Here is a 14,565-nt window from a genome sequence, read left to right as displayed (position 1 = left end):
CAATGCTGTAATCAAACAATGTTGTAATTACAATCAAACAATGCTAAATCAAACACTTGAATCAACTCAACTCATAGAAGCAGAAATTACACTCACATACATAACAGTGGGTGCGTGGGTTTTCACTTTTAACTTGTAACTAACAATAGAAAAAAATGTACATACTATAACTTATGTAACTCGGGTCGGGTCGGGTCGGGCTCCTTCAAACCCGGCTCGACCCGAGATTCATGCGGGCTTTTGAATGCTCAACCCGGCTCGACCCGAAACCCATGAAACCTGAACCCAACCCAAGCTATTTTCGGGTCGGGTCGATGCGGGTCGGGTAAAACCCGGCTCGAGTTGCAGCCCTATGATCTACATTCGATGGTAGAAATACATTTAATTGGATAGTTAGAATCTTCCAATTGCCGAGATATTTGGGCCATTGGATAACCAATCTAGGGCATACCAGGTGGACGATCTGAATAAATGAAAGGTAGGGCCCACTTGGTTATATTAAGTACCTTTGAAAACACTCTTAAACAACTATAATTTATTAAATTTGTGGCTGTAATACCTCGGGGTGTCAACGGATCCACTTCGGGTCGGATCCACCTATGTCACAATCACGATCCATTCAAATTCCTTATTGGTCGGGTCGGAGTCGGATTGTTCTTCGGATCCTACTTTCCACGTCATGATCACGATCCATTTTAATTCGGACTGTCCTATTATGTCCCGCTAAGCTAAGTAAACAATTAATTTTTTAAAAAAGAGATAGAACGGCAGTCCACTATTAGTGTGTCTCTATGCATTTTCTTCACATAAATTAAAATTTTATCTATGTTTAATCTGTGTATAATAGTGCTTGTAAACAATGAAACTAATCAAAATTACATACACAAATATAATGTATAACTATTATTAAAGCATATGATGCATAAAGAGCAAAACCCCTCTCTCTTTTCCTTTGTGAAAGTTTGAAATGAAACGACTAAAATGAGTGAAATCGCATTCCCATCCGATTCATTTGTGATAAGAGAGATTTTAACCAAAATACCCTTCATAGAACGGTTAGCACTAACAAAATATGGAGGGTATTTTTGTAAACCATTTCGGATCGTGACTATCCAATGGACATCTATGGCGTGCCCATACACAATCCAAAAATTTTCGGATCCCAGATTTGATAATCCGAAATATGCCCATGGATCCTATTCATATGTTTAGATCCCGTTTATTAACGTTCGGATTCGGACAATCCATCGGACCGTCTGGATCCATTGACATCCCTAGTAATACCCATTAGGCAATAAAAACATTTTTGAAATAATCAAGTCATGCTCTTTAGACCATAAATCTTTTCTCATTTAAGCCCTAATCCAAGCTTTCTTTTGGATAAGGGATTCTACCAGAAGCATTTACGTGAGGTTTTCAGATGTATTGAAAATTGAGAACTTTGCCACTTATGAAGAAATCTTATCCACTTTGGTTTATAATCTTCTAGACACTAAATACTCATTATTTTAGGGCGTGAGCAGCAAGTAATTAAATCAACAATTCAAGTTGAAAAGTATGTATTTTCTGACTAATTCAAGAAGAAATCTTTCACTAATGTTTTACTAATCAACATCGTCAAAATGACGGGCGTAAATACCTAAATTTAATTATTTTATGTATAATAATAGAGCAAAAATTCAAATATTTACCAAACCCAATTGTTTTACTACCCAACAACATCAAAACATGTCTCATGCCATTCTCTTCAAGCTTGGGCACAAGAAATGGTATCTGCACACACTCTCTTTATTATTTTTTAGCTTCTCTAATTAGTTTTTAAAGGCTATTCTAATTCATGAAAAGGCTATAAACAACAAATTGCAAAGGTGTTTATTTAAAGTGAGGAGTGCCATAATAAAAAAAAGGAGTGCAAATTTCATTTGCAGTAAAAATATAATAATTTTTGACAATGCCGGCGAAAATTACAAATAAATAAATAAATAAAGCTCGACAATGCACGATGTCCGACATGGCGTGTCGTGCCGGGGACTTGAGCGAAAATCCATGGTTCACGTTTATAGCATATACTTTACAACACAAAATTAATATAATATTATTTTGTTTATAAATTTGGTGTGTGGAGCTAATTTTCATAAGAAATATTATATTTAAAATTGACATTTATAGATGGTATAAAAGCCCTAGGCAGACTTCAAAACAAATTAGGGTTTGCATCAGTAATCACATGGTCCACCCACATTAGTATGTGTGATATAAGATTGGGGAATCATATTCTTAGAAGCCTTAAGAATAGAGTAGCATAAGAAGTATGTTATGGGTCCACCCACAGTATTGTTTAGAACCTTGATCAATGATGCAGAACAAGCCAATTAAAAAGTTGTTTAATATGCAAGATTAAAAGAAGATTAAAAGAAGGCAAGAAGGTTTAAACTTCAAATAGCCATAACTTTTGATCCGACCGTGAGATCGGAGATTATAATTTACCATTGTCTTGACGAGCTCTAATGTGCTTAAAATATTTTTGGATTTTTACTGTTTTTCGTATAAAGTAACATTAGAAGCCAATTGGTTTTGGGGGTCTTTCGGTCTTGTTTTATAAATATGGACGTAACCCAATAAAAAAAAAACTACATTTTCTATTAAATTGAATACAAGTTATCCTTTTTTTTTAAGCTTCAATGTGTTCTAGAGATTGGAGACGCGTTCTTCACATCTTTAAGTATAATTCTTTGTGAATTTCGCTATGTTAGGCATAACCAAAAATCACCCTTAATCGAAAATCCAAATGATCCTAATGATGAATTGCTAAAGGATGAATAAGAATTTAGCACCATTGAAACACATTCAAGTTCAATACTCTGATGGTTAACAATGTTCAAACATGGTGATTTTTCCATATGTAGGGGTCCTCGAATAAAGGACTCAGATCATGCTGACATAATGCGGGTGGGCCCACATCGAACTTCTCAAGCACCTCTCATAAGAAGAGGATCTCATGGTCCCATGGTCTCATTCCCTTTTTCTACTAGACTTGATGAAAATTCTGAACCTGGTTAAATGTCCCAAGAGGCGTGAGAGGCGGGGTGTTAGATGTGATCAGCTCAGTATTTCTGATGTTCAAGTTATATAATTATTTTATATTGTGTTATAGAACTGTATTGGAAATTCTTTTTTTTTTTGAATGGTTGTATTGGAAATTCTTTATTAGTTTGGTGAATTGGGTTTCGGAGGCTACGTTGCATGTCCTCTTCCTGTACTTTCTTTATTTTTATTAATAAAATTCAGGTGCTACCCCCGGTTCCTAGATAAATTCTGAGTTAATTAAAAAAGTAGTTGTGTTTTAGTTCTTAGTGGTTATGAACAAAGCTTATCAACTGGATTGCAACGTGTATCTTGATCGACATATTGTGATTCATATTTAAAATTTTAATTAGAAACAGTGGAAAAAATGCACTATTCGCAAATCATAATTAATGCAAAAAATATTTTCTTTATGACTAATTTTGGGAATTACGCCCCTTTTGATCACCAGGGACACCCGGTGTCAGTGTATTTTGCAATCAAATCCACTGGATTTTTCTGATTGCAATCACATTAGCCTCCATTTTGGATTTTTCTGACACCGGGTGTCCCTGGTGATCAAAAGGGGCGTAAATATCACTTCCCCTAATTTTTTATGAATTCAAAATAGAGTAAAAGCATGGTTTGAAATTTCGGTTTCGGCATATATTTCGGACCTAGCCGAAACCGAAATTTCAGCTGAAATCCCAAAATTTCGGTCGAAGTTGGGTATTGACGCTCGAAATGTCGGTTTTTTGGGCCGACATTTCTGCTGAAATTACCGAAATTTTGTAAAGGAATAAAAAATTAATATTTTGTTTAAAATTTCGCCAAAACTTCCGAAATTTTATATGTTTCGGAAATTTCGGATTTCGGTCATCTCGGTGTCGGTGCTGATCGAAATCTGAAATTTCGGTCGAAATTTCAAACCATGAGTAAAAGCTTAGAAACTATATTAAGTATTTATCTGTACCTATAAATTTTTTTACATATATAATGTTTTGATAGCTATTGAAAAATAAGTTTTATTTGATATTTAATGAGTATGTAGAAATTTACATTTATAAGGCAATAAAACTTCATATCTATCAGGTTTTAAATAGCATAGATGCAAACAAAGTTTTCCCACTATTTGTAGTATGAGGAATGCTAAACTGAAGGGTGCACATTGCAAAAAACAGCCTCAAGGGCCCTGCGACCTATTTTTGTAAGTGCACAATTGACACTTCAGTTTAGCATTACTCATAGTAACGATAGATAAAAATAGAGATAAAATAACCCCAAACAACCACACAGGCTCACATTTAGCAGATTTTGTCTTATTCACTTAATTCATCCAAGGTGATGGTCCTCCTATGCAAAAGTCAGCTGTGAAATAGCTTTACTTGAAATTCCCTAGCAAATCCCTACAATACTTGCAGAGATTGCCTAGGTAATTTCCCATAAACCCATTTCGCCGTCCCTCTTTCTCAAGACAGAAGAGTCACCTCATAGCTAAATTTGTCTTATTCATTTAATTCATATGAAGAAGAACTTATATTATTGAAAGAGAGTGTCTAGGCAAAGATGTTTTGCCGTCCATGAATAACTACCTCATAGCTAAATTTGTCTTATTCATTCAATTCATATAAGGTGGCACTTTTCTCCTAGAATAGAGGGCCTGCAAAATTGTTTTTTGCAAATTTGTCTCATTCATTCAATTCATATGAGGATCTAACAATATTTCATTTTTCAGCCTTTTGTTTCCATGGTGATCCTCCTCTCTTTCTAAGCTCTCTAAGTGTGTACAACATAAGTTGGACCTAGGATACTCTGATGGATGATCCAATTGAAAATCGATTGTGACCTAGACCCAAAAGTTAGGATTCTAAAAGCCCTCTGAAAAGGATTCGAACCGATTATAACCAAAACCAAGAGAGGTTTGCTGTAAAAAAGCAATGAATCCTCTCTGATGGTTAGAAGTGTTTTCCTAACCAAGATATAGGTGGATCCAATCTGAAGTGGATCCTTTCACACCTACTTAATTCTTATATACATACTTGCAACATAATTTTTTTTTTATAATTACCTCAGAAAAACTTAGCCATCAAAGATATAAATTTTTATAAATGACAAAAAAAAAAAAACTCATTATAATATGAGGAATGCTAAACTCAAGGGCTCTCTAGCATAAATAAGATGAAAAGGCACCCCCATTGGTTGAAAGTCATCAAACTGCATTTATAATAGCACCCCAAATAGGGAAAACTCAAATACATTAAATGCACATTGGTGACTTGTAACCAATGGGGGCACCCTTTCATCTTATTTATGCAAGTGCGCCCTTGAGTTTAGCATTCCTCTTTTAATATTCATAGATAAAATAAATGAAAAAAAAAAACTATTAAAATATCCTCTTAAAATATGTTGCACATGTGGGTCACTTTCTTGTAACTCTCCCTATTCAAGGGTCAAAGGTCTAAACCCTAATTTCCAACACAATGCATTGAAAAAGAGAAAATGAAAATATAAAACAGCAATTAGATAAACTTTGGGCAATGATAAATCGCCCCCAAATATCTTAAATCGACCCCCTATGTCTTTCTCTCTCCTCTGAGTTAGACAGATAAAGAGGAGAGAGATAGACACAGAGAGGGGGTCGATTTATCACTCCCCTAAACTTTTTAGAGAAAAATAGAAAGTCCTATTAAGCAAAACAAACGTGCAGCATGCGGAATCTCCAATCTGGACGCCAATAAAATCTTAAACGGAATGGCTAAGATTACACTTTTAACACCTGTTTTCTAATCAGAATTCTGCATAGATATTTCATCTACCCCTCCACCACCAATCACTAAACCCCCTTTTTAACCTCTCTTTAGCCGCCTTCCTTGTACAAAATCAAAGACCCCCTCCTCTACGTTGGACCCTTCCTCTCTCTTTCTTTCTTTCCAGAAGAAAGGGAAGAAAAAAAACCCCAAAATCCTATCCAAATGAAGAACAACCCGTGTAGAAAAAGATAAGAGAGAGACAAAAAAGGGTCATCAGATCATAAAGTTTTGAATTTCTTCATCTTTATATAAGGTTTTGGTGATAACCCTTTTTCTATCAATGCCATTTGCACATTTATCGAGAAAGATTTTATGATCAGAAACGAAATCTAGAGAGTAGGAGAGAATAGAAAAGACAGGTTCTTGGATCAGAAGTTGCTGTTTGGTGGAAAAATCATCAACAATTTACGAGGAAAAGATCGCACCCACGTGTTATAAAGGTTCAGAATCTGGAAACCTTTTTGTTGTTCATCCTCTCTGAGAAGGATATTTTGATGGGGTGTTATGTTTCTGAGAGCCTGACATATTGGCTCTCAGAACACCCATCAATCATCGGATTCCGATGGAGTCCGACGCAATCATGGGGCTCCACATGGCCATTCCTCATTACATTTATATCATTTCATCTGATTCTCTCATTGTTCCTCCATCTAGTCCTAATCCTTTTCGGGCGCAAGCGTCCCATTCCCCTAGGACCGATTCCGGCCATTCATAGCCTCGCAATGGCCTTAATCTCTATCGGAATCTTCACCGGAATGCTCCTCTCCGTTGCTGCCGAAATTCGCGACACCCGTTGGTTCTGGCGCCGGTCCAAAACCCCACTCCAATGGCTCCTTTGCTTCCCACTTGGAACCCGTCCAACGGGGCGTGTTTTCTTTTGGTCATATATTTTCTACCTCTCAAGATTCCTTCAACTCTTTAGGACCTTCTTTTCGATCCTTCGTAGGCGAAAATTGACCTTTTTTCGTCTCTTCCACCACTCAATTCTCATATGTATGTCCTTTCTCTGGCTTGAATTCTCCCAATCTTTTCAAATTATCGCAATTCTCTCCACCACATTGGTTTACTCAGTTGTTTATGGGTACCGATTTTGGGTCGCCGTTGGACTCCCCGCCGCGTGTTTTCCGTTGATCTTGAATTGCCAGCTCTTGTTGTTTGGGTGCAACCTTGTTTGCCATCTTGGGGTTTTGTTATTGCACTTTAGGAAAGGTGGGTGTAATGGGATTGGAGCTTGGGTCTTCAATTCAGTTTTGAATGGAGCTCTACTGGCATTGTCCTTGAATTTTTATGTAAAGATGTATCTCAAGCAGAGCAAGTTGACTGATGATTATGATTCTTCAAGCCATTCAAATCATTCAAGTTCTGATGTAGAGGTCAAGAAAGATCTCTAAAAGGGGAGCCTCCCTTGTATTTGGGTTTGGATCTTTACTTCATATCATGTTTTTCTCTATTTTTTTTGTTTTTGTTTCTTACTTTGTTTAGCTTCTTTTGTGTTATAGCAGCTGAAATGAGTAATGATTTTGGGGGATAAAAAATCGTAGATCCCTTTTGTATAGAAGTTACATATATGATGAGGTAAGATATATATAGCTTTTTTGTGATTTATATCTGTTTTCTTGATGGGTTTTTTCTTCTAGTTTTTGTTAGGGACTAGCTTTTCTGTTGTTCCTCTACTTGCTTTTCCCTTTTGGTAGATTCCATCCAATTTCTTATCATGTGTTTGTGGTGTTGGTGTAAGTCATTTTTCTCAAAGTTACTCTCATGAATTACCAACCCAGTGGCTCCTTTTAGGTGAAAGAAAAAATCTCAGTGAACAATTATTGCAGGTGAAATTAGAGCTACTTTATGTGAATGGTTGTCATTGGTGATGTTATCATAAAAGGGGGGACATCCTTTCCAAGTCAAGAGAGCTCTCATGAAACCAATAAGAAAAAAATATGAGTATGTAATTATACTGGGAATGATATTGCTGCCCTCTTTTAGGCAGAGATAAAAAAAAAAACAATCAAGGGATAAAAATCTTGGAAAAGGATGTGGAAGTATCAAAGTGCACCTTCATATTAAGGAACTTTATAAACTTCAGTACATCCCTCAAATACGGTAATCATAGAAGATTAGCTTTCTTTCTTCTTACCTTATCTTTAATGTCATGAAAACTGAGCAGCTAACTCAATTCATAAAAGGGACTTTGCTAGGCAATTTGGCAGAAAGACATTTCGTGGCTCACTTCCTCAGGAGAGAACAGCCACCTGGTAGCAGATTTTGTCTTTATTCATTTAATTCATCTGAGGTGGTGGTTCTCTCCTGAGAAAGTATGCAGCAAAATGGCTTTCTGTAAAATTGCCTAGCAAATTTCTGCATAAAATTCTTCAAGATCAAGTCCCCTGTTATTTATTTATTTTGCTTTCTTGTTGGCCTCTCTGCAAAGCAGGGTAAGGCATGGTACATCTAACCCTCCCCACACCTCACAATGGCAGGAGCCTCGTGCACTGGGCTGCCCTTTTTTATTTTGCTTTCTTGTTTCACTCATCTTTCTCGTGAATCTCGCTTACTCAGATTCCTTCTAGAACAAACTGGTGACAAGTTAGACTCAATCGATATCAGCTGCATGTGTAAAGCTCAATCTTTTTTTTTTTCCTTTGAGAGATTTTTTTCTTCTAAGGCTCTGTTTCTTTCGACGTAAAATTTGTTTTGTGTCCGTAAATATACTATTCCAAAAAATTCCAAAAATTGAAAGTTCGAAACAATTGGGACTTTGCTAATTCAAGGGTTTTGATGAAAATTTTACGTCCATTTTTACGTAGAAAGAAACGGAGCCTAAGGAAAAGAAGAAACTCGCTATAACAAGGTTCTCTTTTCAAGGTTTTTGATGAAAATTTTACCTGAAGATTGAATTACCAAGCACCAGATAATTCAATTGTCAAGGTTTCTTTTCTGTCTTCAGGAAATAGCTTTCAGCATAGGCTGCTTAGGCAAACATGCCCTGGCCTATTTTCCTAAAGAAAACATCTGATAATGAGAACTATGGGGAAGAACCACTTTAGGGACATCTTTTACCCAATCTGCCCATATGTTCAACAACACAATCAACAATAATTATTTCATGAAAAAAAAAAACCTAATAACCTTGTTTTCTCGATAAAGTTATGAAGAGTAGACCTATTTTGCTATAGGCACATAGGAAATATTTTCCAGTAAAGATTTCCCCTGCATCCGAACAGCCCCTAAGGTAAATATTAGGCACTTTCAGCAAGGATAACTAAAATGACAGCTTGTTTTCATACAGTTAGTTCCATCTCATTTCTTTGGCAAATTGAATTCAAAGGCATGCGTTTGAAACTGTTCTCTCCAAAGTTCAATTAAACCTCAAGATTCAGTCTACAATGCACTTGAATAAACAATAAATACACCCTTCTTCATGGGAGAATTCTATAAAATTGATTGAACATCAATGGCATTTTCTTTATTGAAGGGAGCTGTTCTTCCCAAGTCTCTCTCTCTCTCTCTCTCTCTCTCTCTCTCTCTCTCTCTCTCTCTCTCTGTGGTGGGGGGGGGTGGGGGTTGGTGAAGAATTTTTACAAATAGTCGTAAATGAACTCAATTAAACAATAAACATTCAAGTTCAGTTGTCACAATTTTCATTCCATCCTTCTCCCACCAGTGGAATAACTCATTGTCCCGTGGCTGTCGTTCGGTTCTTTTAATGGTCGAAACATCGGGTGCCGATAATGACATCTGGTAATGGAAAAAACCCATCAACACAACTTTGTCAGTGCCAAAAGAGGGCCCCTCTCACGCCATAAACGCCCTATTAGTACGGGTAAGTTAAGCACCCTTACGATAACTTACGTGAGAAGGGTGTGAGAAGGGAGACCATCTCACACTACTATACTAATAATAAGGGTGTTGTTTATGGCGCCAGCGTCAGGCTGGGGTCCAGTCAGGATAGTACATGCCAAAAGTGTCTCATTTTGGTATAGGAACCCATGAGTTGTTGTATGCAAGGGTACCTCACAATTCAACGGATTAAATCAAATCAATTAAGTATAAATCTGGGACAAGGAGAATCTAATTGGGTGATGAATTCTTTTTCTGTGGTGATATGCGCACCCAAATTCAATTTTTTGATGTATTTGGGAAGATAATCCCCAATTGAAACTAGCATTATAGAAACCAGGAAATTTTTTGACCCGACCTCTCTTAAATTTGTGCATGTGTGAGTGCAAGTGTTAAACAATATTAATCACAAACAAAGAAGTGATTTACCTGGAGGTAAGAGTGTTAAGTAGCTTTGATTATAAGTTCAATGTCGACTCCCACCACAGCAATCTTTGCTTGCTCGGAAGCCTTTGCAGCTTTGGCAATGTTCTGAACATTGAAGTCGGTCGCTATTCTTTTCATGAAATCCTCAACCATCATTTGAAAGTTAGACCAAGAACAACAGTTCAATCTGAAAATTAGAGGAATCCAAGGGAAATAAACCATTATTTTCTAAAAATTAGAAAGGGCCGCAGAACGGGGCAGTAAAATTACTGAAACAAAAATAGACAGTGAGATATAAAAACAACAAAAAGAAGAGGTAAGTGTTTAGCTGGATTCTGGAAACAAGAAGTTCCATTGCTGGTGGTCAATCAGAGAAGGGACATCACTAAATGAAGAACTTTATTTGATTTTAATGTTCATTTCCACAGGAATTAGCATATAATCTAGAAAATGCATTTCCACCAACATCTACAGCCTCTCTTGTGAAAGCCTGATGCATTGTGCATACTCAAATTTGGCTGTATTTTCATACATCACAGCCTTCGGAAATCAAATTTGGAAGTTCTAAGCAGAGGGCTCTCCTCTGTTTTTAGAGAAGGCCGAGCAACATATTTTCAAAGGAACAGAGGCAACATCCCGATCACGCACTGCTTGTTCGCGGACGACACCATAATTTTGTCAAATGGGAGTAAAAATAGCCTCAAGCAAGTCATGTCCTTCCTCGGTAGATACGAGCAAGCATCTGGCCAACTAGTTAACAAATCAAAGAGTTGCTTTGCTGTTTCTGAGAAGACCTCCCCATCTAGAAGAAAAATTATCACAAGCACAACTGGATTCACCAACAAAATTCCACCAATCACTTACTTGGGAGTACCTCTCTATGTAGGGCGTGTGAAATCCAGCTTCTTCGATGATTTAATTCAGAAGATAAGAAGAAAGATAGAGGGCTGGAAAGGTAAACTACTTTCCCAGGCTGGGAGATTAGTTCTCATCAATCATGTCCTGTCAAGCACTCCTAGTCACACATTATCAGCAATGTGTCCTCCCAAAGCGGTCCTAAAGAGAATAGAGAACTTGTTGTCCAGTTTTTGGTGGGGCAGCAGCGATCAAGGAGCCAAAATGCACTGGGTATCATGGAGTCGCATATCCAAGCCCAAAGTTGAGGGCGGCCTGGCAATTAAATCCCTTTCGGAACTAAGCTCAGCATTCAGATTAAAGTTTCTTCACCACCTTCACTCTAACAACTCGTTATGGAGCTCCCTTATCAGATCGATATACTGCAGAAACCATCACTTGAATTTAATTCAACCAACTCATGGTTGTTCAAAAATGTGGAAAGAAATCTTATCTGTTCGAGCTACTTGGATTCAAAATTCGAGATGGATTCTTGGTAATGGATCCATATCTTTTTGGGCTGATCTCTGGATGGGTAGCACCCCATTACTCTTCTTAGTTGAAAATAGAGAAGACATAAACATCACTGCTATCATCAAAGACATGCTTCTTCCATCAGGGGGCTGGAACATGGAGATCATTGAACCTCACCTCTCGACAGTCTAGATTGAGGCGTTGTCCAACACCATGCTCCAATTGAATGAATCTCCAGATATACTGATTTGGTGTCCCTCCCCGTCAAGCACCTTTAGCACCAATTCAGCATGGATCGTCAATAGGACTAGAGATAGTCATGTGAGCTGGGCTGCACCGACCTGGGGATCTATTCCTCCAAAAATCAGTTGTTTCCTCTGGAAATTTTTCCAGGAAGCCATTGCCACAGATGAAAGAATAAAAAGCAAGCACATTCAGGCACCATCCAAATGTGTTTGTTGCTCGATCCATAAAGATGAAACCATGAACCACCTATTCATAGAAGGAGAGTTAGCTCGATCTATTTGTTCAGAGTTTGCCAACCTTTGGAACTTCAATCTGATCCAATTTCAGTCTATCAAGACTAGAATTATAAGTTGGTGGAAAGCAGGAACTAAAAGAAAAACTCAAGCTGCCCATCTATTCAGCCTCACAACGCCCATCATAGCTTGGAAAATTTGGAAAGAGCGGTGTAGCAGACGAATGGAAGGAAAATCTAATCCCACCAATAGAATCATCAGCACTATTTCAGAGGGTATCAGAAATCTGGATTGTAGCCATTCTCCTCTCAAGGAACCAAACTTGTTAGAGGTTCTTTCTCTGTCCCAACTTCGCATTTCTCCTTGCCGTCCAAGGATTCAAAAGGATTGCTGGATTCTATGGAAGAGACCCCCTAAAGGAACTCTTAAGCTCAACATAATGGAGCTTCGAAGGGGAACCCTGGAGAAGCAGGTGGAGAAGGAGTTATTCGAAATGAAAAATCAACGGTTATCTTAGCTTTCTCTCTTTACTACGAGAAAGGCACTAACATGGTTGCGGAAACTCGTGTGCTTTTGGACGGGCTCCGCTGTTGCAAGGCCTTTAATATGAGCAAGATGATCGTGGAATCATATAGCAAAGTTCTAATTGATCTCATCGACGGTAAAGGGCAAATCCCATGGGCAATCCAATATCTCTGGAAAGATATTCAACCACTCCTTTGCATTTTGTCTCCCACTTGCAATCACCAATTCAGAGAGGGAAACTCAGTTGCAGATGCCCTTGCAAACTTCGGCTGCTCATCAAGATCCAATTTGTTCTATTGCTCCTGGGCCTCCATGCCTCGCCTGGCAAGAGAGGCAGCAAGATGTGATGCACTTGGCCTTCCCAACATCAGAAGCAAGATCAACTAAGGGCACTCTCCCTTATAAGCATTGAATGTTGTCTTTTTCCTATGGCTTTTGCTTGCCATGTTGACGAGTTAGAGGCTTCCCCTCCTCTTTACTCTCTTTCTAGGGCTTCGACTTCCTGTATTGATGGCTAGGAGGTCTCCCCTCCTCTTGTATGGTCCCAACTTTTATATATAAATCTGCCGATCCGCCCTGGGGTCGTTACTTTCCGGGTTAAAAAAATTTAAATTTATGTGAGATAATGTAACTAAATCAAGAGTAATGAAGTAGCAATATTGGTTTCTCCATTAATATGGTTCAATTAGCATTTTCTTCCCTCTTCATGGGTGATATCTGAATTCTGAATTGATCTACCTCTCTTGTGTTCTTATTTATAGTTGCACAAATATCCCACACAATAGTGCCATACCCGATATGAAATTTAAGAATCACAGATGCTTCTGATCTAAAATACCTCACTTCCTAATGTTTGTGGTAATTCATTCCAACTTCCCTCACAGGAGTTCCTCGAGGAAGAAGCTACAAAGTGGGCAAATATCACCTACTTGGTGAACTTGGCAAAATTAATGATATGAGCTGTGCCTCTGAATAAGGAGCATCTAGGTTTCATCACTTTTTTGATAAACAAAATTGAAATTTTCCTTAAAATGGGAAAATAAAATACAGTTGAAAACACATACAAGGCCCTAAGAATAAATGGGTCCAGAGTCAGAAACCTTAAAAAGGTTAAATATTGGGCATATAGTGCCAATGAGTTCCCTTCTCACTGACACCCTTGAAATTCATCAAAAATTAGGATGGCAATGGGTGGTCCGACAGAGCGCTTTCCATTTATTCACTTAACCCAACAGTGAATTGATTTGGTCCCATTCCAAGAATCAAAACAAGATTACCTTGAAAATACATGGGCTTGCGTCTAGACCCATTCATTCTACGAGAAAAGTAAATCCCACACTCCGTCCAATGAAACCCCTGTAAAAAATTTCCCTTCTGTCCAGACTACTCTAACTTTTATCTCATTAGCTCTAGAATCGCCAGCAGGACCTATAAATGCAAAGTTTGCGAATCATGAATCTGTGCATATTAGGAAAGATTTTTTCTAAAACATTCTAATTCTGACGCTATTTACAAAATGCCAATTACAGTTAATATAATCAGTCTTCGAAGGCTATTATAAGAACCATAGGATCCCAAAATTTGGCAATGTGTAAAAGATGTAGAGAAATTTTATTAAGATGAATGCAACATTGCAAGCCGTCATTTGACAAATTCACCTTTTCACTAGTTGGTTGCCATTTAGAGCTAACCAAAGAAGCATACGAGATAAGATTGGATCCCAAATAGTTCGATAGGTTGACGACGAGGGATCAGGTTTCCTTAATCTAGAGTAAAAGGATTTAACTGAGAAAGAACAGGATCTTTCAAAAACCCAACCCACTTGTTGCAGCACCCAGAGCGTAAATGATAAGCTAATAAGGATTGAATCCCCTTGAAGTTCTCATAAATAACACTTCTCTCAAAATTGGTGATCAAACTGCTTTAGATTGAGATCCAATATAAAATAAATCAGAGGTTATCATGTAATGAGAAGTTGTGCAAATCATTCTGTATTCATCAGACAAGTGTTGCAGACAGTACCACGATCCTAGTGGTATGTGCTGATGATATAGTCA

At 37.7% G+C, this 14,565-nt stretch overlaps 2 protein-coding genes and 1 pseudogene across 2 annotated transcripts; all 3 read left to right on the top strand.

The window, feature by feature from the left end:
• Window positions 1-5,817: 5,817 nt before the first annotated feature.
• LOC143857820 (fatty acid elongase 3-like pseudogene) lies at window positions 5,818-7,478 on the top strand (annotated as a pseudogene).
• Window positions 7,479-11,717: 4,239 nt separating this feature from the next.
• LOC143857564 (uncharacterized) lies at window positions 11,718-12,500 on the top strand. The gene has a single exon (XM_077368038.1). It carries the CDS (start codon window positions 11,718-11,720, stop codon window positions 12,498-12,500), a length of 783 nt encoding a protein of 260 aa, XP_077224153.1.
• Window positions 12,501-12,532: 32 nt separating this feature from the next.
• Window positions 12,533-12,895, top strand: LOC143857563 (uncharacterized). Its single transcript, XM_077368037.1, has one exon. The coding sequence runs from the start codon at window positions 12,533-12,535 to the stop codon at window positions 12,893-12,895; it is 363 nt and encodes a 120-aa protein (XP_077224152.1).
• Window positions 12,896-14,565: the final 1,670 nt, after the last annotated feature.

The sequence above is a fragment of the Tasmannia lanceolata genome, unplaced genomic scaffold (assembly GCF_043159265.1).
Source record: "Tasmannia lanceolata isolate RefF3 unplaced genomic scaffold, GAP_Taslan_0.1 ptg000025l, whole genome shotgun sequence".
NCBI classification, from domain to species: domain Eukaryota; kingdom Viridiplantae; phylum Streptophyta; class Magnoliopsida; order Canellales; family Winteraceae; genus Tasmannia; species Tasmannia lanceolata.
The sequence above is the reverse complement of the archived record's forward strand: the minus strand, read 5'-3'. Positions and strand labels throughout refer to the sequence as shown.

Bases quoted from the DNA above. Each gene is read 5' to 3' on its own strand.
- LOC143857564 (XM_077368038.1), top strand. From the start codon at position 11,718: ATGCTCCAATTGAATGAATCTCCAGATATACTGATTTGGTGTCCCTCC.
- LOC143857563 (XM_077368037.1), top strand. From the start codon at position 12,533: ATGGTTGCGGAAACTCGTGTGCTTTTGGACGGGCTCCGCTGTTGCAAG.